At 38.8% G+C, this 26,634-nt stretch overlaps 2 protein-coding genes across 2 annotated transcripts; both read right to left on the bottom strand.

Annotated features, from left to right (window-relative positions):
* Nucleotides 1-14,987: 14,987 nt before the first annotated feature.
* Nucleotides 14,988-18,111, bottom strand: LOC117637687 (SNF1-related protein kinase regulatory subunit gamma-1-like). Its single transcript, XM_034372657.1, has 7 exons — nucleotides 17,799-18,111; nucleotides 17,504-17,664; nucleotides 17,285-17,383; nucleotides 16,658-16,816; nucleotides 16,388-16,470; nucleotides 16,058-16,243; nucleotides 14,988-15,405 (listed from the first exon to the last, which is right to left on the bottom strand). Exons 1-7 carry the CDS (start codon nucleotides 17,977-17,979, stop codon nucleotides 15,015-15,017), a joined length of 1,260 nt encoding a protein of 419 aa, XP_034228548.1. The 5' UTR covers nucleotides 17,980-18,111; the 3' UTR covers nucleotides 14,988-15,014.
* A 551-nt stretch (nucleotides 18,112-18,662) lies between these two features.
* Nucleotides 18,663-24,162, bottom strand: LOC117637079 (glucose-1-phosphate adenylyltransferase large subunit 1-like). The gene is made up of 14 exons (XM_034371850.1): nucleotides 23,373-24,162; nucleotides 22,997-23,119; nucleotides 22,659-22,829; nucleotides 22,257-22,349; nucleotides 22,034-22,117; nucleotides 21,907-21,962; nucleotides 21,260-21,353; nucleotides 20,796-20,981; nucleotides 20,494-20,574; nucleotides 20,044-20,130; nucleotides 19,861-19,965; nucleotides 19,652-19,758; nucleotides 19,495-19,555; nucleotides 18,663-19,336 (listed from the first exon to the last, which is right to left on the bottom strand). Exons 1-14 carry the CDS (start codon nucleotides 23,595-23,597, stop codon nucleotides 19,235-19,237), a joined length of 1,575 nt encoding a protein of 524 aa, XP_034227741.1. The 5' UTR covers nucleotides 23,598-24,162; the 3' UTR covers nucleotides 18,663-19,234.
* Nucleotides 24,163-26,634: the final 2,472 nt, after the last annotated feature.

The raw sequence follows: 26,634 nt of genomic DNA, 5'->3' as shown, positions 1-26,634 counted from the left end.
TCACAAAAAGTGGAACACATAAAGCACAAAGAAACTGTCAAACAAAATAAGAGGGACATAACTAGACATCAAAACACCTCAAAGGGTGAACTTAATCAATGTAACCAAACAACATCCATAACAGCAACACAAAACCAGATACAGCTACAACATCCATAACAGATACACAGAAAAATGAAACGAAAATAACAGCTGCATTCCAATCCGATAAGATTGAAGAGAAGTATCTATCACTGTACAAAGTGATATTACCGGAACATGATTAGGAACAAAAAGAACCATTAAAAAATCTTCAGATAGTGGTTTGGCAAAAAAATGGGGCAATGTGGAATTGTCTGACTCAAGAAACTCCACATGTAATTTATAAGCTTCCTAAACAAGGCAATAGTGAACAGAACAACAAAAGATTCTGAAGCAGTACAATATTCTCCATTTTCTAAAAAACAAATGGATGCAACAAACAATTCCTGATAAAATAAAAACAAACCAATCCTATGTTTCTATATAGCCATAAGAAAATCATGATTGAAACAAATAATCTACAGGGGCACCTTTAGAACAAGGAAATCAGATCCATATGTTACAGTTTATAACAAGCCATATCAGGGGAGGTCTACTTAATGCTCTTGCAATACTTCAAATTTTGGTCAAGAATCTCATGAAGATACCTATTTTCAGCTTTCCCATGTTCTGATAAATAACAAAAACAATCACAACAAGACCTATTTGCATCCATATCAGGTTTTAATAAGGCAAATGCAACAAATTCTAATTCAAAATTCATACATTTCATATAAAGAATTTCAGCAAAAAACATATCCGAAAGCATATTAAGAATCACTATATCAATCCTGAACAGAAATCCACATGAATCATGATACGAACTGAAAAATACAAAAGACTAGCATACCTCAACCATTAGAGAAAACCACAATTTCACATCTCAATACACTAGCATACCTCAACCATTAGCAACACTAAACAAACCCCACCAAAAACTCCAACAGCTCGTTAGTCAGAAAGAGAAAATTCACTCCCTTCCACGAGGCCCAAAACACTATCTGATAGAATCTTCCGATTGAATTAAACTATCTGATATTCTAGTGCTACAACATTCACAGGCTGATCTGATGCCACAAAAATAAGAACAGGTTCTGACTTTGCAGTCAGCTACAAGATATATGCTTATTTATGGGTTTATGCTGCAGAGACTGAGTTGGAGGCTTCTAAAAAGGCTACAGATTTTCAAGTATGCTTGCATACCAAAAGAAAACCAACACAATCAAACTAAAGGCAGCCAACTCAAAATTTCCAAAAACCAAACAAACACATATATAACAAAATATAGCACTTTTAAAATTTGGAACCCACAACAAACAATACTCACAAACATATATAACAAAATCAACCACAATAACACCTATTTGCATCCATATCAGGTTTTGATAAGGCAAATGCAACAATTTTGAATTCAAAATTCATACACTTCATATAAAGAATTTCAGTACAAAACATATCCGAAAGCATATTAAGAATCACTATATCAATATTTAACAGAAACCCACATGATACAAACTGAAAAATAAAAAAGACTAGCATACCTCAACCATTAGAGAAAACCACATTTTCACATCTCAAGACACTAGCATGCCTCAACCATTAGCAGCACTAAACAAAACCCACCAAAAACTCCAATACCTCGTTAGTCAGAAAGAGAAAATTCACTCCCTTTTGCAAAGCCCAAAACACTATAAACGAAAATCATATTTTGTCAAACATATATAGAGAGAGAGAGAGAGAGAGAGAGAGAGAGAGAGAGAGAGAATAGATACAAATGGAGCCCATGAATGCCCTGCCAGTGGAGTCTCCGGCAACCTTGAGAAGGCAGACAGCAGGGCCATTGGAGCAGGCGGGGACTAACGGGTTTGAAGAATTAGGAACGAAGAAGTTACGAGCAAAACAAGTTCAGTGGCATAACCGTAAATATTTCGAAATGGGATTTTTTATAAAAATCTGATTTTTCCCTCTCTCTCTCTCTCTCTCCCTGCGCAGAACAGCCCCCCCCCCCCGAGTTACTGTTCACAGCGGCGGTTTTTGGGCCGCCGCCGCCGCATCCGGCCACCACTTGGGGTGGCACCGGTCCCAAAAGAACCGTGCCATCCTCCTCTTTCCATCCCGACCAATCTCAGCCACCGAAACCACCTGTGCTCGCCGGAAAATGCAAAAATCCGACCGAATTTAACCCAAAATTCAAGGAGCTCGATCTCCCTCCTCCGGCCGCCATTTCTGGCGATCAAGGTATGAAAATTCATCCTCTCTTCATGCTCTAGCTGATGGTTGGGTAGGAATTGATCGATTCGTAGCGTAGGCAACTTGATTTTCGAATTGAAATTCGGCCGAACTTCGGCCGCCGTGTTTGGCCATTTCCGGCCACTTTTTGGGGGTTGCCCAAGAACAAAAGTGGCTCCAAATAGGGTGTTATACCTAGGGTAGGAGTTTGGAGCCGTGGTTTTGAGATTTTCCGGAGAAGCGTTATCGCTTTGGGCACCCGGTCTGCCCGCGCGTGTGGCGGCGCGTGGGCGAGGTGGGCGGCGCGTCTCTGTCCAGTTTTGAGGTCCTCGTGCCGTCACGAGCGCGTAGGATTTCGCGGATCTCAATTCGGACATCGTTTGACTATCGAACGGATATCGCCTATTGTGCGTTATCCGGGTTCGATAGGTTGGGACCGTTGGATGGACCCAAATTTAATATATGTTAAACTAGGTATTTCTAGGATCGTGTAGGAATTCACGGATGGTGAATCGGAGCCCCGGATGTTCCGATTTAATATTTTAAAGTTTATCTTTTATATTAACCGTTAGATCGTGCGATCGTGAGCGATCCGACCGTCCGATCTGAACCAAACTGGTAGGACGAGTGTCCTATAATTTATAGAGCCCGTAGGAACTTTCGGATCGGAGTTTGGAGGTCGTGGTCCCCGTGGGCCCGTTTGACCAGGGTTAGGGTAGTTTGACCCTTGGTTGACCGTGAGTCTCCCGAAGTAATCTCACCGTCCCAGGGGGATTATCGGGTACTAGACTATTGTTGGGGTTTACGCAATATTAGAATATTTGTATATTTATAGAATTAGAATTATATGGTTGTACAAGGATACAACAGAGTCTAGAATGTCAGTTGGAGTGCTATATGCACTACCTTAAATACCTCCCCGGATTTTGGATTAACTACTAGCACTACCAAGTGAAAGTCAGGTCTCACGTGGCGTAGGTTATCCGGCGTTGAGACAGACCCCATACGTGGCGTTGGTTGTACCGGCGTATGGGGAGAGATTGTGATATTGTGTTGAGGTCGCACGTGGCGTAGGTTATCCGGCGTGTCGACAGGCCCCATACGTGGCGTTGGTTGTACCGGCGTATGGGGAGATTTGTGATATGATGTTGAGGTCCCGCGTGGCGTAGGTTATCCGGCGTTGGGACAGGCCCCATACGTGGCGTTGGTTGTACCGGCGTATGGGGAGTTATGTGATATGAGGTGCAGGTCTCGCGTGGCGTAGGTTATCCGGCGTTGAGACAGACCCCATACGTGGCGTTGGTTGTACCGGCGTCTGGGGAGATATGTGATAGTATGGCATGGTCGCACGTGGCGTAGGTTATCCGGCGTGTTGACAGACCCCATACGTGGCGTTGGTTGTACCGGCGTATGGGGAGATTTTGTGTAATACAGAGAAAGGAGTTGAGGTATCACTTGAGAGTGGAATTAGGTTTTATGGAAGAACTACGTGTGGCTTGATCCCTCAGTGAGGGTACGTAGGCAGCCTAAGGTTATTAGGTGCAGCCGCAGACTAAATATTAGTCATAAAGGGGTATTTGAAATTGTTGGTAGTTGGTTGAGAATTATTGGAAGGCCGAAGGCCATTTGTGTGTACTGCATGAAATTATATTGTGCATGCTGCCAGTTGGGAATATAAATTGTGTTTTTATGCAGGTATAAATTTTGGGAAATGTCCAATTTATAGGGGAGACTCTGCCGAAATTTCGGCAGAAAGTCTCGGTCTTTAGTAAGTGGGCCCGGCATCGGGGTGATGTCAGGAATTCCAAAGGGTTCGTCTCGGGTTTTGGGAAAATTCGGGGCGGGTCCTTTCAGTTGGTATCAGAGCTCTAGGTTCAATTTCCTGTGGACTCTGCACCTTATGTGCATCCTTAAGTTGTGGGGATTAAGATGGGTTCCATCTCGGGGTGGCACTTTTGCGACGTTGAGTCCACATGGGCGGGAGGATAGGGAGTGGATCAACCTGCTCATAGGGATCCTCCATTGACTGAGCATGTTGCTAATTTTCGACTGTGTGCCTTGAGCAACAGGTCGAAGATGCTAAGAACACGGCCCTCTTGGGGAGGGGCAACTCCCCGACATTGGATCAAGGGATCCAAGGTCTGCGAGGTGGCGTTCGTGTAATCGAAATCACAAGTGTGGAAGAGATCATGACAGCCTCGATTCTCTTTCAGAAAGAGGCTCGTGTGTGGTGGGATACTGTGGTCAAATTCAAGGATGAGACCTAAATGAATTGAGTAATCCTACCTATGGAGATGGAGAGTACTTGGGGGTCTCCTCTCTTGTGAGCACGTTTGGGTAGTGATCTTTCATCGGAATCAGAAATGGATCATGGTCGAGAGAGATCGATGATGATTACAATTCGGTAAAAATGATCCTTTCTGACCTTTCTTTCAAAGCATCGTGTTGGCAATGCTGCCTATCGATCTTGAAGAAAGAAGGAAAAAATATCAACAAGTCAAAGAACGCGGATCCTCTTTTAGTAGAGCAACTAAAAGAGAATCAAATCACAAATGGAAGCGTCTAGCTTTCCAAGGAAGAGCTGGGGGTCCCGAATGGTAGGGGCAAGCCCAATGCTCATAACACTTTGAGTGACAGGTCAGAAATTTCGGGGACGAAATTTTTATAAGGGGGGTAGTCTGTAACACCCCGATCCCAAATTTCCCCAAATTTAACCCTTATTTAATTATTTAATTATTTAAGGGTATTTTAGTCATATTTTTAACCGGAGAGATTTTGGGACCGTGACTTGTATTTTTGGATAGGTCTCACTGAGACGAGTTCGTAGACATGTAGTGGGCCCAATTCGGAGTTGGAACGAAGAAGTTACGAGCAAAACAAGTTCAGTGGCATAACCGTAAATATTTCGAAATGGGATTTTTTATAAAAATCTGATTTTTCCCTCTCTCTCTCTCCCCTGCGCAGAAACAGCCCCCCCCCCCGAGTTACTGTTCACAGCGGCGGTTTTTGGGCCGCCGCCGCCACATCCGGCCACCACTTGGGGTGGCACCGGTCCCAAAAGAACCGTGCCATCCTCCTCTTTCCATCCCGACCAATCTCAGCCCCCGGAACCACCTGTGCTCGCCGGAAAATGCAAAAATCCGACCGAATTTAACCCAAAATTCAAGGAGCTCGATCTCCCTCCTCCGGCCGCCATTTCTGGCGATCAAGGTATGAAAATTCATCCTCTCTTCATGCTCTAGCTGATGGTTGGGTAGGAATTGATCGATTCGTAGCGTAGGCAACTTGATTTTCGAATTGAAATTCGGCCGAACTTCGGCCGCCGTGTTTGGCCATTTCCGGCCACTTTTTGGGGGTTGCCCAAGAACAAAAGTGGCTCCAAATAGGGTGTTATACCTAGGGTAGGAGTTTGGAGCCGTGGTTTTGAGATTTTCCGGCGAAGCGTTATCGCTTTGGGCCCCCGGTCTGCCCGCGCGTGTGGCGGCGCGTGGGCGAGGTGGGCGGCGCGTCTCTGTCCAGTTTTGAGGTCCTCGTGCCGTCACGAGCGCGTAGGATTTCGCGGATCTCAATTCGGACATCGTTTGACTATCGAACGGATATCGCCTATTATGCGTTATCCGGGTTCGATAGGTTGGGACCGTTGGATGGACCCAAATTTAATATATGTTAAACTAGGTATTTCTAGGATCGTGTAGGAATTCACGGATGGTGAATCGGAGCCCCGGATGTTCCGATTTCATATTTTAAAGTTTATCTTTTATATTAACCGTTAGATCGTGCGATCGTGAGCGATCCGACCGTCCGATCTGAACCAAACTGGTAGGACGAGTGTCCTATAATTTATAGAGCCCATAGGAACTTTCGGATCGGAGTTTGGAGGTCGTGGTCCCCGTGGGCCCGTTTGACCAGGGTTAGGGTAGTTTGACCCTTGGTTGACCGTGAGTCTCCCGAAGTAATTTCACCGTCCCAGGGGGATTATCGGGTACTAGACTATTGTTGGGGCTTACGCAATATTATAATTAAAATATAATTATATGGTTGTACAAGGATACAACAGAGTCTAGAATGTCAGTTGGAGTGCTATATGCACTACCTTAAATACCTCCCCGGATTTTGGATTAACTACTAGCACTACCAAGTGAAAGTCAGGTCTCGCGTGGCGTAGGTTATCCGGCGTTGAGACAGACCCCATACGTGGCGTTGGTTGTACCGGCGTATGGGGGGGATATTGTGATATTGTGTTGAGGTCGCACGTGGCGTAGGTTATCCGGCGTGTCGACAGGCCCCATACGTGGCGTTGGTTGTACCGGCGTATGGGGAGATTTATGATATGATGTTGAGGTCCCGCGTGGCGTAGGTTATCCGGCGTTGGGACAGGCCCCATACGTGGCGTTGGTTGTGCCGGCGTATGGGGAGTTATGTGATATGACGTGTAGGTCTCACGTGGCGTAGGTTATCCGGCGTTGAGACAAACCCCATACGTGGCGTTGGTTGTACCGGCGTATGGGGAGATATGTGATAGTATGGCATGGTCGCACGTGGCGTAGGTTATCCGGCGTGTTGACAGACCCCATACGTGGCGTTGGTTGTACCGGCGTATTGGGAGATTTTGTGTAATACAGAGAAAGGAGTTGAGGTATCACTTGAGAGTGGAATTAGGTTTTATGGAAGAACTACGTGTGGCTTGATCCCTCAGTGAGGGTACGTAGGCAGCCTAAGGTTATTAGGTGCAGCCGCAGACTAAATATTAGTCATAAAGGGGTATTTGAAATTGTTGGTAGTTGGTTGAGAATTATTGGAAGGCCGAAGGCCATTTGCATGAATTGCATGAAATTATATTGTGCATGCTGCCAGTTGAGAATATAAATTGTGTTTTCATGCAGGTATAAATTTTGGGAAATGTCCAATTTATAGGGGAGACTCTGCCGAAATTTCGGCAGAAAGTCTCGGCCTTTAGTAAGTGGGCCCGGCATCGGGGTGATGTCAGGAATTCCAAAGGGTTCGTCTCGGGTTTTGGGAAAATTCAGGGCGGGTCCTTTGACCGGCTCCGCCGTAGCGCGATATTGTCCGCTTTGGGCCTGGCTACATTCTCACCAGCCCGCACGGTTTTGTTTCTGGGAGCTCACGAAGCAACTTCCCAGGGTGGTCACCCATCCCGGGATTGCTCCAGCCTCCAACTCGCTTAACTTCGGAGTTCCTACGAACCCGAAGCCAGTGAGCTCCCAAAAGGCCTCCCACTATATTGATGCGAGGTGTGCCATATAAGGCACATAACCCCCTCTCCGTTTGGTCGATGTGGGATCTCACAATCCACCCCCCTTAAGGGATCCGACGTCCTCGTCGGCACACTCGCACCACACGGCAGAGTGGCTCTGGTACCAAACTGTCACACCCCGGACCGGCTCCGCCGTAGCGCGATATTGTCCGCTTTGGGCCTGGCTACATTCTCACCAGCCCGCACGGTTTTGTTTCTGGGAGCTCACGAAGCAACTTCCCTGGGTGGTCACCCATCCTGGGATTGCTCCAGCCTCCAACTCGCTTAACTTCGGAGTTCCTACGAACCCAAAGCCAGTGAGCTCCCAAAAGGCCTCCCACTATATTGATGCGAGGTGTGCCATATAAGGCACATCACCCCCTCTCCGTTTGGTCGATGTGGGATCTCACAAATTGAGTTTCAGAAAATGAATTTTTGGGGGATAAAGAGTCAATACAGATATATTTATATGGAGGGCAATTAGGTACTTTCATGTTATGAAGTGAGTATTTCTGATTGAAATTTATAGTGTGAGTATTTCAGAACACTACTTATGAAAACTGATTACATCAGCATATTCCCCTAAATTATTTAATTTATTCTTCTTTTTTGAATGAAAACCTTGGCAATTATTTCAAGAAAATATATAGTACAGAAAATTATAATATGTTTTTTCTTTTAATTTTTAAAGTTAAAGAAAATTCATGTTTCTGGGTGGAAGTAGTTCGCATGCAGGTGAAAATTAACGTCTCTCTTCTAATTTATTTCCAAGATTGGGTTTCTACTCGGCTTATGTAAATTCAATATAGAGAGGAAAAGACAATAGTCAAATTCTGGATTAAGATACTCCAAGGTAAGATGTTTTCGTTTTTTCTTAATTACTTCTCATATAGGCTTTCGATTTTTCCATTCTTCAATTGCTGAATTTGTATACAACAGCAAGAACGGATCTAGAAAGCATTATTACTCAAAGCACCACAAGGCAGGATACGCCCATGCAAATTGCGCGTTGGGATCTTTTCACCTAAAAGACGTCGAAACCTGAATATCGTGTCGTTGTTTTAAAATTAACTACAAATCACGTCAACGGTTATACAAGCAACATTGTAGGATATCTAATATCAGTGGCGGACCCAGAAATTTTTTAGCGGATGTGCAAAATTGATTAAGTATGAAAAATGGTTTTTCAGAATAATCATTTTCTCAAGATAATTTTTGGCGGCTTTTATTCCTTACACATCAAATAAGAAAACTTGATTTTATGGGATTTTAGTATGAAGTATATATTGACTTAATAAGCCATCATTTTTAGCCTAAATCGTATTTTGCACTAAAACCGATTTTCATATTTTGATTTGGTATGAATTTGATTTTCTAGTATTTTTATTTGAATCCAAATGGGGGGTACTTCCTTATTTACATTGTAAACTTAAGTAAATGTAGTAATATAAAAATAAATTAAAGTAAAAGGACAAAGGCATTTACTTAAATGTTGAAAGGCTTATTATCACAAAACGTCCCTAAAGTTTACGAAACTATCAGATTGCATCCTGAATGTTTTTTTTTGTCATTCGTGGTCCTCAAAGTTAGCATGTATGATCACAAATGGTCCCTGCCGTCAGGTTCCGTCAAAAATTCCGTTAGTTTGCTGACGTGGCATATATGTATATCACAAAACATCCTTAAGGTTCACACACCTATCACAAATGGTCCTTACGAAATTTTTTTAATTTAAAATTCATAAAATTTTTTTTTTCTTTTTAAAATTTATGAATTATAATTATTTTAAAATATATATTAAATTTTAAATACATGTGACACTATATTATTATAGATGTGGGCTCCATATATATGCCACATCAACAAACTAATGAAGTTTTTAAAAAATAATTTAAAATTCATAAAATTTAAAAATGAAAAAAAAACTAAAAGTTTAGGGTTCATAAATGGTCCTCAAGATTAAAATCCTTCTATAAATTGTTTTTTCATTTATAAATAATTTTAAAAATAAAACCAAAATTTTATGAATTTTAAATTTTTTTAAAAAAAATTCGTAAGGACCATTTGTGATAAGTGTGTAAACCTCGGGGATGTTTTGTGATATATATGTATGCCACGATAGCAAACTAACAGAGTTTTTGACAGACCCTAACGTCAGGGACCATTTGTGATTGCACATACTAACTTTGAGGACCATAAGTGACACAAAAAAACATTAAGGATGCAATCTGATAGTTTCGTAAACCTCAGGGATGTTTTGTGATAATAAGCCAATGTTGAAAATGGAAATAAGGTAATATGTACACCAGTTGAGCAAAGGGGCAGTTTGAAGCTCCTACAATGGTTTTTTCGGCGAAAAAAGGTGCAGCTGCACCTCCTTGCACCTTAATGGATCCGCCTCTGTCTAATATGGTGGTTTATGAAAACATATTTCAAAAGCATGTCGGTTGTTAAGACTAAACAACGTCAATCCAAACCATGCTGAACACTATTTCACTTAAGTTGTCTCTCAGACCTAAATTTTCACGACGCACGCCAATCTTCTAAGTTTCTCCCTCTCAATGAAAAGTTCCCATGTCTCTCGACCTCTCCTTATCTGGACCTCACTTGGTTCAAACCCTCCCTCTCTCGTTCTATCACATCCCAAAAGTCTTCATCTCCTTCGCGTTCACTGTGGGTGCCTTCGATTTGGAGTTGTAGTTTATGTGCAAAACAATTGACATAATATGCTTGAGGATATTCTCTTAAAATCTGTGTTTTAAGATTATTGAGCTTACCTCTGAAAAGTTGTTATTTACTATTTGTTAAAGTTGTTTAGTTTTAGTTGAAATAAACCTTGTTATAAGGAAGTAGATAAGGTTTGAATTATTCTTTAGGAGGATCCCTTGACTTCAGGGATTGTTAGTCATGGGATTGGTCATGGGGTCGTGTTCCTTTGCTTTCGGTTTTGTAAAGCTATTTAAAAGCCACTTTCCATTCAATAAGTGATAAGTATTCTCTCAATTAAAAGCTAGATATTGACAATTGGTATCAGAGCAAAAAAAAATTGGGGCCTAAAGAGCAAAGAAAAGTAGCAACTCTTGCCGTAGCAAGTATCAATGTCGACTGAAGGAAGCAGCTTTGTTCAACCATCAATCCCACGCTTTGATGGTCACTATGATCATTGGAGCATGTTAATGGAGAATTTTTTGAGGTCTAAAGAATACTGGAGTCTCGTGGAGAATGGAATCACAACATATGCAGAAGGAACGGTGTTGACAGAAGCTCAACTCAAAAGTATAGAGGATCAGAAGCTCAAAGACTTGAAGGCCAAGAATTACTTGTTTCAAGCTATTGATCGAGCTATTTTGGAGACAATTCTGAAGAAGGATACAGCAAAGGATATCTGGGATTCCTTGAAGAAAAAGTATCAAGGCACCGCTAGAGTCAAACGTGCACAACTGCAAGCTCTTCGCAAAGAGTTCGAGATGTTGCAAATGAAGAATGGAGAAACAGTCACTGAATATTTTGCTCGAACATTGACTGTTGCAAACAAAATGAGGATACATGGAGATAGAATGGAAGATGTCACCGTGATTGAGAAGATTCTCAGATCTATGACACCTAAGTACAATTATGTTGTATGTTCAATTGAAGAGTCAAAGGAAATTGATGCCCTTTCAATTGATGAACTGCAAAGTAGTCTGCTGGTACATGAACAAAGGATGACCTGTCATGAAATGGAAGAGCAAGCTTTAAAGGTTAGTCAAGAGACTTATTCACCAGGAAGAGGAAGAGGTCGAGGCAGTTTCAGAGGTCGTGGAAGAGGGAGAGGTCGACAAGGTTCATTTGACAAATCAACCGTGGAGTGCTACCACTGTCATGAACTTGGACATTTTCAATATGAATGTCCTCAGAAGGAGAAGGAGTACAAGGCTAATGTGGCTGAGACTGAGGAAGAAATGTTGCTGATGGCATATGTTGAAGACGAAGGTGATCAAATGAGCAGCACCTGGTACTTGGACTCTGGATGCAGCAATCACATGAGTGGGAGTAAGAAGTTGTTTTCGAATATGGATGAATCTTTCAGGGATAATGTGAAGCTTGGAAACAACTCCAATCTTCGTGTCATGGGAAAAGGCAACATAAGGATTGAAGTCAATGGAGTGAAGCACTGTATAACTGAGGTATTTTATGTTCCTGAGTTAAAAAGCAATCTGATCAGTCTTGGTCAGTTGCAAGAAAAAGGAATTGTCGTTTTGATTCAAAAGAACTCTTGTCAGATTCATCATCCTGACAAGGGTTTGATCATTCAAGCTGATATGACTTCCAACCGCATGTTTACACTCAAAACTGAATCAGCAGCTGAGAAGCAAATGTGTTACAAATCCACAATAGAAGAGGACACGTGGTTGTGGCACTTCAGATTTGGACATCTAAACTTCAATGGTCTTAAAGCACTCCAACAAAAAAATATGGTGAAAGCTCTTCCTCTGCTGCAAGTTCCTTCAAGAGTTTGTGAAGAATGTATGGTGGGAAAGCAACATCGTGAGCCATTTCCTAAGGAGAGCAATTGGAGAGCCACACGAATACTTGAATTGGTGCATTCTGACATATGTGGACCTGTCAACCCAATCTCCAACAGCAACAAAAGGTATTTCATAACCTTTACTGATGATTTTAGTAGGAAAACATGGATATATTTCCTTACTGAGAAGTCTGAAGCTCTAGTAGTTTTCAAGAAATTTAAAGCCTCTGTTGAAAAAGAAACTGGTGTATTTATTAAAGCTCTTCGAACTGATAGGGGTGGAGAATTTACTTCCAATGATTTTGTTCATTTATGTGAGAAGAATGGTATACACAGGCAATTAACTGCAGCTTACTCACCACAACAAAACGGTGTGGCCGAGAGGAAAAATCGTACCATTATGAACATGGTAAGGAGCATGCTAGCAAGAATGAAGGTGCCAAAGAAATTTTGGCCCGAAGCTGTGAATTGGAGCTCCCACATCTTAAATAGATGTCCTACTCATGCTGTGAAGAGTGTAACACCAGAGGAGGCATGGAGTAGCAAAAAACCTCAAGTGAATTATTTTAAGGTTTTTGGTTGTCTGGCTTATGTTCACACTCCAGACAATCTAAGAACCAAGCTTGATGATAAGAGCACAAAATGTGTGATGCTTGGAGTCAGTGAAGAGTCAAAGGCCTATAGACTGTACAATCCAGAGACTCAAAAGATCATAATCAGTAGAGATGTGGTATTTGATGAAGCTAATGGTTGGGACTGGAACAACAAACAAGAAAAGAGAGCTGGTGTTGATCTTGAAGAAATTGAAACAATGAATGGTGTTGAAGAAGTCACATCTAGAGAAGTAGAAGATGAACCTGTTGGACACAATTCACCAAGAATTACTGAAGCTTCACCAAATTTATTAAGGCAGAGAAGACCCCCTGGTTGGATGACAGATTATGTGAGCGGTAATGAGCTCTCAGATAATGAGAACATTGCTCAAATTGCTTTGACTGGTGGGAATGATCCCACTGCTTTTTATGATGCTGTGAAGAGTTCAAAGTGGAGAAAAGCCATGGACTTGGAGATACAAGCTATTGAAAGGAATGATACGTGGGAGTTGATTGACTTGCCTGAAGGAGAAAAAACAGTGGGAGTGAAGTGGATATTCAAGACCAAATTCAAAGAAAATGGAGAGATTGACAAGTACAAGGCCAGGTTAGTAGCTAAAGGTTATACCCAAGAGTATGGTATTGATTATTCAGAAGTATTTGCCCCTGTGGTTCGTCATGATACCATACGCTTGGTTATATCCTTAGCTGCACAAAATGATTGGTCAATCTATCAACTTGATGTGAAGTCTGCATTTTTATATGGAGAACTCAATGAAAGAGTGTTCATCGATCAACCCCCTGATATGTGCAAAGAGGGAAAGAACAGAAGGTCTACATATTAAAAAGGGCTCTATACGGACTAAAGCAGGCTCCAAGAGCTTGATATAGTCGTATAGAGTCACACTTCTTGAAAGCTGGATTCACCAAGTGCCCATACGAGCACACTTTGTTTGTCAAGCATGGTAAAGAATGTGAGATTCTTATTGTATGCCTTTATGTGGATGATCTAATTTTCACAGGAAATAATGAAGATATGTTCAAAGAATTCAAGAAGTCCATGTTGGAAGAATTTGAGATGACAGACTTGGGAAAAATGCACTATTTTCTTGGAATTGAAGTGAAGCAAACAAGCAATGGGGTCTTTATTGGACAGAAGAAATATGCTGAGGAAATTCTCAAAAGATTTCACATGGAAGATTGCAATTCTGTCCAAAATCCTATAGTTCCAGGAACAAAGCTTAACAAGGATGTGGGAGGAAGAGAAGTCGATAGCACTCACTTCAAGCAAATAGTGGGAAGCCTAATGTACTTAACTGCTACCAGACCTGATCTGATGTTTGCTGTGAGCCTTATTAGTAGGTACATGGAATCACCTACTGAACTTCATTATCAGACAGCTAAGAGAGTGCTTCGCTATTTGAAAGGAACAACAGACCTTGGTCTATTCTACAAGAAGGAAACTATAAACAAGAAGGAAGCTGGGGATGAGCTAATGGGATTCAGCGACAGTGACTATGCAGGTGATCTTGATGATAGGAAAAGTACATCTGGATATGTATTCATGCTAAGTTCAGCAGCTGTCTCTTGGTCATCGAAAAAACAACCAGTTGTCACTCTCTCTACAACAGAAGCTGAATTCATAGCTGCAACTTCAAGTGCTTGTCAAGCTGTTTGGCTAAGGAGGTTGCTAGAAGAACTGTGCTTTAAACAAGATAAGCCTATTGTGATTTTCTGTGACAATAGCTCTGCTATTAAGCTGTCCAGAAATCCAGTAATGCATGGGAGGAGCAAGCACATTGATGTCAGATTCCATTTTCTTCGAGATCTTGTCAAAAATGAAGTAATTGAGTTAGAGCATTGTCCAAGCAATATGCAGGTTGCTGATATCCTAACTAAGCCATTAAAGTTGGAGGCATTCGTAAAGATGCGGAAATTGCTGGGGATCTGTTCAAGTTTGTCTTTAAATTGAAAGCTTTATTGCCTTTCAATTTACGGGAGGGTGAAAAGTTGTTATTTACTATTTGTTAAAGTTGTTTAGTTTTAGTTGAAATAAACCTTGTTATAAGGAAGTAGATAAGGTTTGAATTATTCTTTAGGAGGATCCCTTGACTTCAGGGATTGTTAGTCATGGGATTAGTCATGGGGTCGTGTTCCTTTGCTTTCGGTTTTGTAAAGGCTATTTAAAAGCCACTTTCCATTCAATAAGTCCTAGATAAGTATGGTTGCAGTGTAGAGTCTCACTGTTAGGCTGTCACAATGTTCCAAAAGCTAAGAAATAATGCAGAGCCTAAGTCAGCATATTGGGTTTTTTTCAATTTTTTTAGCAAACGTTGGGTTTAGATTAACATTAGAAACACTGTCAAATCAATCAATTATCAGAGATTATGGTCCCATTTTTGACATGGCAACCAGTCTGCTCCAGAGCAGATTCAAAGAACCCACAACCATGGATGCTTGAATCTATACATGGTGGAGCAAAGTGGATGATCATATCTCTCAATGTGAGCATCCCTGTGGCCTGATTTGATTCATCAACCAAGAAGCTGAAACTGCTTTTTGTGTCTGCCATGTTTCTCATGGCTTGCTTCAGTGTTTCAGTTTTCTTGTTGGTGACTGGTGAGTCCATTCTTGGCGCAAAGTTGTTTTTGAGGCGCAGAAAGCCGGCTGAGAGAAGAGCCCCAATGTCTCTTTCAATTGTTGGATCAGAGCCTGTTTTATGATCATTCTCCATGTGAATGAACTCCTCCACACTTAGACTTCTGCAGTTATATGATTAAATATCAAATTAAACATGTAATATTACATATCTTAAGTTAAAATTTATTCTTTTCTTCCTTTAACAAGCCTTAGCTCCAATGAGTTATCCAATCCTAGGCAGCAAACAAGCCCATGATCTTGTCGTGTTCACGCTGTTATTAAGATATAACTGGCAAGGGTCTGGACATTTATGTGTGCCTATATATATAATTTGCAGATCAAATGCTACACTGAAGTGGACATGAGAAACTAACAACTCCTTTAGATGCATATCTCTTTTCGTTTTAGAAGCATATCCCTGTTCAGTTTTCTGTTTTTCTTTGTCAGCTAGAAGAAGAGGGGAGAACAGAACGGTGAAGTTAGGAATTGTTCATTCATTAGTGGCATATTGGATAAACGGCTGTTTGACATTGGAAATTTTAAGTAGCATATCTCATTGCATATAAAACTTTTGAGTTAAAATTCAATATCTGAACTCCACAACATGGTTAAGTTGGAGATAGTTGGCAATCAGTTTGAATTTGGGGAGTTGGGGACCTCCTCTCTCCTCCTTGTCTCTCTTTTATTTAAAAAACAATAGCGAAAAATAAAACGAAAAATATATATTACAAAACAAAACATAGAAGGGAGAATGAAAAAATGGATGTAACTTACTTTATATTGCGAGGTAGATTCTCTAGAAGGAGGTAGATATCGCATTTCCTTATGCTACCAATGACCCTCTTACTTTTCCTATCTGTGACAGCAACTGCACCATTTTGGCTTTTCCATAGAACATGAAGAGCTTCTGTCATGCTTTGGTCTCCATATACATGTACAACATTCTCTTCATTACCAAACCTGTATTGAAACATCCGTAGAGATGCAATTCCAAACTAAATGAGAACTTACCATCCAATTTTAAACTATTCTTATAGCTTGATTTATCCCCCAAAAAAAAGAGATGAAGAAAAGAAAAGAAGAGCAGTTTATGGGTTGACATACCGGAACTCTGATAAAAGCTTGTCAGCAATGCTATCAAACCAGTCTAAACCACTTGATTGAAGCAGCAGCAGAAGTACTCCATGCTATCAACGCATAATAGATAATCAAGAACTTAAGCTTCGTGTTGTTTTGTAAGCTTTAAACAAAAACTGCCAAAGATCATCTCAATTTCTTGTTACTTATACAGATTCTCATTTTGGCCTTCTGCTAATGGCCATATTTGCTTCTCAAAAGTACTATTTATGAAGTAGAATTTAGAGATAAATATACCTGTGAAATAAAACCAATGAGCTTAGAACTGGTTCTCTCTATGACAGGCACAACTTGCAGCCGATGCTTTGAAAGTAGCAGCAGAACATGGAAGAGTGTCTCATCCAAGTGTACAGGGAAATATGAATTCCATAGAAATGACTTAGCCAGCTCGCCAATCTATCAGAATTAAACAGAAGTGCTCATAACGAAATAAAATTTTAACAATCTGCATTAAAGTAGTACTTCAAGCTTCTAAAATACAACAAGGGGATTGGATTGAATTATAAGTTGGAACTTATAACATGGTTGGCATTTTAATAACATAGCCAAGGAAATTGCAACACAAATATCTCTGCATGTCATCAACAAATATCTCTGCATGTGTCAAAATGCTTGGCAGGTTATACTTTAGAGATTCGAAAACCATGGCATCAACATTGTTAAACATAAAACTTTTCAGTTGAAAGAAAAAAAAAAAAAAAAAAAAGGGCTAATATAATGAAGTGAAGATGTTAAGTGTTATGGACTTGTATTTCTCTAAATGGACTTTTTGGCTTACATTGAATTGTGCTATCTTCTATGTCTACTTACCATGTTAAATAAAATAAAAAATAACTAAAAGGGCAAAAAATATAAAATAAAAACCTTGGTTTGGCCAATGTGAGGATGCTGTTCAAGCATGTCAAAAACACCATAGTTGCCAATTTCTTCAGCTCTAGTGTTTCTTCTGCGATTCCCACATTCCTCGAAGATTTTCATGAGAAGCATTTGTTATATATATATAATTGTGTAAATAACACTACACAAATGTTCATCTGGGGTAGCTTTTAAAACGTTAAAATCTACAAAAATGAACATCCTTACCTCAAAAAACCAAAGAACAATACTTGCAAAATCAATGAAACCGATATAAGGATCCGAAAAGCTTCCTTTGGTATTGTCAGTAATTGGTGCACCACACACATTCTTCTCGTGCATCAAATGAATGGCATCTCTTACACTATCCCCAGTTTTCAATTCCAAAACTTTGCATTGCATCCATTTTATGACAGAAAAAATTAAAAAAACATTATTTTCATAATGGATTTTAAGGTAACCAAATTCAAAAAACAAACCAAAAACAAAGATAATGGAACATTGGAAATTATATGATGCTTACCGGGTGAGTTTTTTATGCCAGGGATAGAACTGATGAGGATGTTATCAAGAAAGAGTTGGAGGGCAGAGCCTGAATCAATTTCTTGGTTGTTTTCTTGAGCTTTAAGGTTGGAAACAAGGCTCTCTTTCTTCTGTGCCACTCCACCTTCTGAGTTTTTCATTACATCCTTTATTTGCTGCATCTTCTTTCTTTTGTCTGAGTTAGAAGTTAGATTGGATGTTAAACTGTTTTTGAGGTCTTTCTGTCTTTCTTGTATTTGCGTGATCTGTTTTTGAGTTCCTCCTGCCCCAAAGACAGATGTCAAGAGTGCAAACCTTCCAAATGTTAGTTTGTATTGCCATGTGGCGTTCTAAAGACTCAGTTTTGTGGTACGATTTTCTCCCTTCAATTTTCATATTTTCTATTTATTTTTCTCTTTTTTTATATAAGCAATATTTAGGGAGCGGGAATCGAACCTAAAACCTCGGATGCGGGGATAAATGCTCTTAACCACTTGAGCTACAAACCCTTGTTTTTTTTTTTGTTTTTTTTTTTCCCTGTTGTGTGGCTGGTAACTTCCTTCTTTCATATATACCTGTACACATTGTTAAAGAGAAGGGTCTTTTCTTTCCTGATCCGAAATAAGCCAGTAAATTATAGATTGGGACCTTTATTTAAGAGTAATGCTACATATGCTAAAAGAAACTCCAAGATTCGTGTCCAATTAATATGATAGAATTCATTTCCACACTACCAAGGTAGTGTAATGTGGCCTGCCAGATCATTTGGCAACCAAAATTTGAAAAATATTTCCTAACAATACATGAATAAAAGGAGTGTTAAAACTTGAATTATCATATTGCAATATGAAAATGAGGGATGGGATATTAAAAGGATGACAGCTTTATAATAGAAAATGGGTTTCAACTGTACCTTTGGAACTTGGACTTATTACTACAAAAGGCATAGCCTACTGATAACTATATAATATGAAAAAACACTGCTAACTCTGTTCTTCTCCATTGCTATAGGCTGCTGGTGGCTTCTCTTTGAACCAACATTATCAGAGATGAACACGTCCACAAGTTAAATAAAATGCTTTTTCTTTTTCTGAGATACAACTATGTTTCAAACATTATTCATAATCAATATTGATACAGAAAGTTCATAGGTTCTTATGGATATATCACCTCCACGAAGGATGAAAGCAGCCGGCGGCGGGTCAGCTGCTGTAGCTTATTTTTGTACATCTCGTGACTCTAGAACTCTTATAAGCTTATAAACTCCATTTTTACAAGTACTGAAGGATTTTTCTAGTTTAAAAGGCAAAATGCTGCAGAAGCTATACTCCTCAGCTGCCAAATGCACTTGAGATGTTAAGATCCAAACGTTTGCAAGTCTCTTTCCCACCACCATTTTTCAACTGTGCTTGAAAAGTACTTGGATGTTAAGATCCATCATATAACCATGCCATCTTGTATTGTTGCCTTCTCCAGAATAACTGTGATTCCCTCACGAATGTAAAATCCCTCTTCTGGCCTATCTGCTTCTCGAACCCCCTACAGAACCAGAGAATATAGACGACCATAAGATTGAATATGATGGTATATATTTCACTCAATAAAAAGTTGGCCCAGTCAAGTTTGGTTAAAAGGTAAAACGAAAATATCAATGTATCCTGAAAAAATGAGACTAGACCATGGGAAGCCATGCTTACGTCTTTGTTCACGATCACTGCGTCCTTCCCTATCTTTGCATTCTTATCAATTATACAATTCCTTCAAGGAAGAATCATAAAGACATAATTAGAAACCTCGGCGTTCCACATTCCATGTAAAGCTAACAAATGTTTCTCAATTTGCGAGTCTAATTACCTAATCTTTGTATTCCTTCCAATACCAACTGGGACCTTCCCCTCCGCAAGCAGAGATGCAATTTCAGTTTCAGTTTGGTAATAGTCTGCACCCATCATTATAGCATCCTGTGGCAAGAGGTAACAACTTAATAAACATATTCATAAGAGTGAAAGTAAACAAACCGGTCCAGTTTTCAACTTCCGCCTTTGAAAACCATGAAAATTCACCTTCAGCTCAACCCCATAATCCAATCGTGAACGTTCACCTACAATTGAATGCTGGACACTACATTCTCGCAAGAAACATCCATGTGATATTATTGCATCCACAATCTGCAATACAAAAATAATGCATGAGAAGCAGATCGCCTCAATGAAGTTTCCAATATGAGCCTAAGTACATTAGCATACCCGGCACTTGTCAATCTTGGTTGGTGGTAAGAATCGAGGAGAGGTGAAGATAGGTGTCTTTGGGTCATAGAACTGAAACTTCGAGAACTGCAAAAAGAGAAGGTAATTTTCCCGAACATTAATCACACATCGGGGAAAGAAAATGATGTAGCTCTTTGTTTCACAGAATTGATATTAAGACATTATTTAAGAACTCTACACAATTATAGGGATTCATCATATGTTCTCCGTGTTTGCATGTTATAGTCTAGAATAACAGGGTGCCCCAGAAAATTGTATGGAAAGGCACGTTTGTTCTTTTTTCATTTTCCTTTTTTTTTTTTCTTTTTTTTGGAGGGTGACGTGAACCTTTTGTGTATGCCATGTCTAAATGTCTGACGTCCTCAAGGAAATGAACTGAAGGGAAATGGAATTATGAAATGTTGCCCCTATAAAAACAATGAAATCTACCTCTTCAGTGAGGGCCAAGTTAGCATCATAGAAAGACTTTATAGTTCCAATGTCCTCCCAGTAATCTCTGAACATATATGCCTGTAAAAGCAAAGGCAAATTATACAGACATTTTCTTCAATATTTGAGTATAAACAGATAAATCGGTAAGAAGAAAATATGAAGAATCATGAATTGTTCATGCAAATGGCTCAAATTTTATGGTCTTTCAGTTGAGGCTTCACTCTTCTGTTTCCTTCAATCCTTTATGGATAGGGAAAAACTCATAGATGAAGACACTTCAACTGTAATGGTTATCTTACTTGAACTTTGTGCTCTCTCACTGCTGCAGGAATGATTTCAGACCCGAAGTCGTTTGATGTTGGATATCGCCACCTCAGAAGATTTAGCAAAATTTCTGTCTTAAATACATAAACACCCATTGATGCAACATATGGGGATTTCATGGCATCTTGTGGGGACAATCCCAGAAGCGTGGTATCTGTTTGCTGCAGAATGTCAACCAAGAAGGGTAAAACTTATGTCTAAGATATATTATTCATTAATGCAGTCATGTAAGTCTAAATACATGGGTAATGTTAAGACACAGGGAATTTAAATAAGATGAACTTGGAAAATAGTGTAAAAGAGTAATGGAGAAAAGCATCAGTCTGTTATGTTCCTCCAAATGAGCATTTCAATAACAGGATGCAAAAGTTATTTTTGAACCTCATTGAAAGTGAGAAAAATAATCTGATTAGCATAATATCTGGATTTTCTTGCTTACCATTGCTTTTAGATCAGCTCCCCTTGGTTTTTCAGTAAACTGGATGACTTTACCTCTGCTGTCTATCTTCACCAATCCATAATCCGACGCACGGCTGGAAAGCATGCGTTCAACTTTAGATGGAATTTAGAAGAGATATTTAGGAAATTATAAGAACGAGGATTTTGGGGTCAGGGGATATCATTGACATAATCTTTATTTTTTGCATCATAAGTTAGCTTAAGAAAACAGAATGTGCCAGAGGAAACTACTATGTGATTGATGTTCCATTACTTGTCAATTTGCAATTGTTACACTATATGATAACAGTTGGCCCACCCCACAACACCTTAAACTTTTGTAAGCAGTTTTAAACCAACAACAAAATCTAACACAATAGAAAGCCAAGATCCTGTGATCAAATCCGTACAACTGTAACAACCCAATTTATGTTGCATTTTACATATGGGAACTCTAGTCGTGGAGAAAACTCAATACGTGGGAGAGGTGTTAGAATATAAAACAATGGTTGACTCACATCCTAATCGCTTAAGATTTTGCGAATTATGGTAAACCAACAAATTTTATCGACAGCCAATGAAAGAGAAAAAAAAAAACAATAGTTACATTCAAAGTCTTGTCAAGCCAAAAGGAGAAAAAAAACAGACCTGTCACCCACTGCGGCACATGAAATTGTAATATCAGCATTTCTATCAACGTGACTCTGCATATCATAGAAAATGTGTAAGAAAAATTTAACAACAACAAGTCCTATATGAAGGGAAATTATTATACCTGCACAAAGTCCGTATAATCCATTCGGTAAAGATGATCGCCACACAAAATCAGTACATTCTCAACATCCCTGTTTTTGGCATCCTGCAAGAAATAATGCAGTACATTGTACCCGAAATCAAGTTATGCAAACCAAAGAACAACATACAGACCCATTATTACTATCAGTTCCCCCCTTCTTTAATTTTAAAACAATACCATTGTTGCAAACTTCTTTACCCACCTCAAATACCCATATAAATTGCCTCACAGCATCTGCTGTTCCTTGGAACCAATTCATTCCTGCTTCCCCAGGCGTTTGAGTGGCTGCCAGAACCTGCACTTGAAGTGTGCTTTGAGTCACAAAATAATCAAGGAACTTGAAAAAGAAATAACACATTGGACCAGATGTATTTTTTGTTAATGATTAAATCCTTTGAAATATAATACCTCTTCTTCTTTCTTATATAGCGAGAACTACTTCATTTAACATTAATTACAACTAAAGGTTCCCTATGACACTAACTATCAGTTTGAAAACTGATTTTTGCAGCATCTTTACATAATTATCAGCCTACAACTAATTTAATAACAGACCAATCACAAAATGATACAGGTATTAATCTGCATTAAAGGATTCATTTACCTCTACAAATCCTTCCCCAAAGTTGATACCATTTCCAAAATAGGTGCGAGCAATGTGACGATTGAGAGAAGCAGAATTAAACTGCGTCAGTACAAAAATCTTGTTTATATTGCTGTTGATGCAATTGCTCATTGGAATGTCTATAAGACGGTAGCATCCTCCAACTGGGACCTGCAATCATACCAAATCAATACATAACACAACTTCAATTGCGATATTGAATCACAAGCTTTGATGAATCATGTGCGCTTATGGTTATTAATGAAGGATCATACAACCAAATTTTTCTAAAACAAATCAGCAAAATCCAATATATTTATAAACATAATTTATCTTACTGCAGGTGTTGCTGATCTTATAGTAAGAGGAAAGAGCTGAGTCCCTGCGCCTCCTCCTAAAATGATTGAAGCTACAGTCTTGGGGTCTACTCTCCGTCTATATATAGGTGGCATTTGCACAGCCTGACATTGAACACAAATTTAAGAAAACAGAATTCATAAAAATAAAAAATAAAGTAAAGAAAATAACAAAAGAATGTGACAAACTTTGCAATTTTAGATCAACAAACACAAATTAATACCCAAAATAAATAAATAACATACAAAAAATGGCAGTGATCATATAAATTAAAGAACTTTGAAGATAAGATAGACACAGATAAAATTTTCATTTCAATAAATATCAAATTGGTAACTGAAAAGGATATTAACTTACCACAGCCTCAGTGTTACTTGATGTAAGAACAGAAAGAACAACTCCAGATTTCACCTTCTTGGCCCTCTTCTCAGCTCTCAGAGCCTTTGTCAATTGATTGTCCCAAAGGTTGTTATTAAGGCTCCCTCTAACCCTCTCCCCCCAAAACCCAGCATCACCATTACAAAGACCACTTGGTTTTCTCAAATGGGTGTTTGGTTTCAAGGTCACACAGCAGGAATCCATTCTAGCTTAATGGTAACAGATCAGAAAATGTGCACCCAAAACTGAACCCAAATCCCAGTAAAGTAAGAGATGTGATCTAAGCAACCAAGTAAAGTATAGATCACACAAAGATTATTATTATTAAGTTACAGTCAGTGACACGTTCAAAGCCATTAGTAGAGTTACAATATTAAAACCATAAAACCCAAAACAGAGCTCTAAGAATCAAACAGCTAAATCTGAGAAAAGTTGGCAATGGATCTTGAGCCAAAACTGAAGATACCCAGATCACAGATACTCCTAAAAAGTAGAATCTCAGGTACCCAGAGGGCCAAAAACCAAAATTTTGAGATTTAAATGGGAAAAAAAAAAAAATTCAGGGTGGCTAGGTGAACAGACCAAAATGTGTTGTTTTGAGCTCTATGAAGGAACTATATAAAGTAGCGAGATTTTAGGAGTGGTTTGGAAGTGATCAGCAGAGTAGGGATTTTATAAAACGGAAGTGAAAGTCAGATTTTATAATGGAGTGAAATGCGTGAATTGATTTTGAAAGAAAGTGATTAGCTTTATTGGCTTGTGAGCCCTCACGAGAAGACTTGCAAGTCTTGTATTTATAGTTGCACCACAAGCAAAAATACAAAAATAAATAATGAAAATAAATACATTTAAATTTTAATAAAAAATATATATTATGGGACAGATCACTGGACTCACTCATCAGAGTCCAAGTTTCTAGGCTGCTGTTGCATTAACCATTATGAGCCAAACACATGTCCATTTCGACCCCAAAATAATACTAGAAAGTAGAAATTAAAAATATATATTCTGACCAATTAAGTGAGATATACTTTTGTTTCATCATTAGCTGTAAAAAGATTTACAATGTTTAATGGGTCATTAGGCATTTTTCAACTGATCACTGGACTCACTCATCAGAGTCCAAGTTTCTAGGCTGCTGTTGCATTAACCATTATGAGCCAAACACATGTCCATTTCGACCCCAAAATAATACTAGAAAGTAGAAATTAAAAATATATATTCTGACCAATTAAGTGAGATATACTTTTGTTTCATCATTAGCTGTAAAAAGATTTACAATGTTTAATGGGTCATTAGGCATTTTTCAACTGATGTAATCTCTCTTCTCCGTCGACGGTTGATATTGGAGGACATTTCCCGCCACTTGAAATGCTAATAGGCAAGTGACTAGACTAATTGTCAGAGAGTGTGTTGTCCTTTTGTACCATTATTTATAAAGCCACTTGATTGCTTGTTGTATGTCGTTGATCATCTAGGTCTAATTATGAGACAAGTTGTCTTTCAATTTGCATTAGTTTTGAGTGTCTTCATTATTTGTCAGATTCTTATTTCTATGATGATGGATGGCAATTTTTCCCACGCGAGAGGGTTTTCATGAGAATTCGACCCTAATGAGTCGGGTATGAAAGATAAAAAACAGGTATGAGAATATATAAGGAGAATATTTTAGGTATGGTGTTCATGGAGGGGCGGGAATGGTAAAATCCCCGACCCAAACCATCCATGTTTAGAATATATATTATATTTTATATAAATATGATATTAAAGTGATTTTGCCGACTAAGTTTTATATTTATAATTATATATTATATATTTATAGTTCTTTTTGGGTTTTGTGAGTTCATATCGTGTTGTAAAGAAAAAAAATATTTATATTTTTGGAAGATATAATATTTAAATTGATAGATAAAATTTAGGACTTCGTATGGATGAATAAATGCTTCTAACCACTTGATCTATAACCTTTTTATATTTCGATGTTTAAATTTAGGATTTGTATTCTCACCACACATATGCCATTACACTTGAGATGGCTAATGATAGCAAACTCTTTACAGGATTAACTTATCCAACATGATAGAATAAAATGTGAAATTTCTTCCTTATCATGAGAGAATGAATGAAGATATAAATGTTTCGTGATAGTGGTGATGATAAGAGATAGTATTGACGGTTTTATACCAAATAAAACAATGGTAGCAAAGACGGTTGTGCCGGCCCATGAAGGTGGCAATGTTGACCACAGTGGTGGTGGTGTCTATAAATTGAAGGCAACATGTTGAGTGCAGAAGTGAAAGTAGCCACTACTACAAGAACTATGGCGGCAATAAGAGTTGTAGTAGTAGTGATAGTGGCAACGGTGGTGATGAGTTCTTTCTTGAAATCTCACTAATTTAAGTTTTAAAAGAACACATATTTACCTAATACTAAAATACCATTAAAATTTTTTCAATTGAAATATCTCTTAGAATTTATGGGGATTTATAGCTCAACTGATAAAGAGCGTCAAAATCAAAATTCATATGGGGACCTTCTCTCATTTGTATCAAAAAGCTTTATACTGCAATTTATAAATATTTTATGAAATTCCCCATACAATATTGTTATAGTAATATGAAATTTTAATATAAATCCCTTCCTTAATCTCGCCTTAATCTCAAAGCTCACCTCAAACTCTCTTCTTAGTAACTTGAGCTAAGAATCGAAATCATGCACTTGCATTTGGTAATTCGAAATTTGATCCCATACATACATCTACCCAAAATCAACTGTGAATAATGCTTGATGATGTTTTTGATACAGTTACAGACAGAGACTCTAAAATTCAATGCAATGAGAAGGATAAAAAAACTACCATGCCGGAGAGAATCAAATGGGAACATTTTTATTGACCCTACTTTTGTGCTAGTGTTTTGTCAGGCAAAGTTCAGATTCATGTTCATGATCTTACCAAAAAGGGAAATGAAGGGGACGTTTTGGTGGAAATAACCCCAAGCGCACATGTTTCATGAGCAAAGAGGACATAACATAACTAACATCCCAGATTGCCTATAATCACCAACCAAACTTCTTCAGCAGAGAGCCAAGCACCATGGAATATATCAAATCTCTCTCACACACACATCGATTATATGGAATATTCGTCGAAATGGAAGTTTTACAAGGGTTAGTTTGGAGAACAAGTTACCTTGATCCACCAGTGACCTAGGTGAATATTCTTCTTCAAAGATTATACATA

This window comes from Prunus dulcis, chromosome 8 (assembly GCF_902201215.1).
Source record: "Prunus dulcis chromosome 8, ALMONDv2, whole genome shotgun sequence".
NCBI lineage: Eukaryota > Viridiplantae > Streptophyta > Magnoliopsida > Rosales > Rosaceae > Prunus > Prunus dulcis.
The sequence above is the reverse complement of the archived record's forward strand: the minus strand, read 5'-3'. Positions and strand labels throughout refer to the sequence as shown.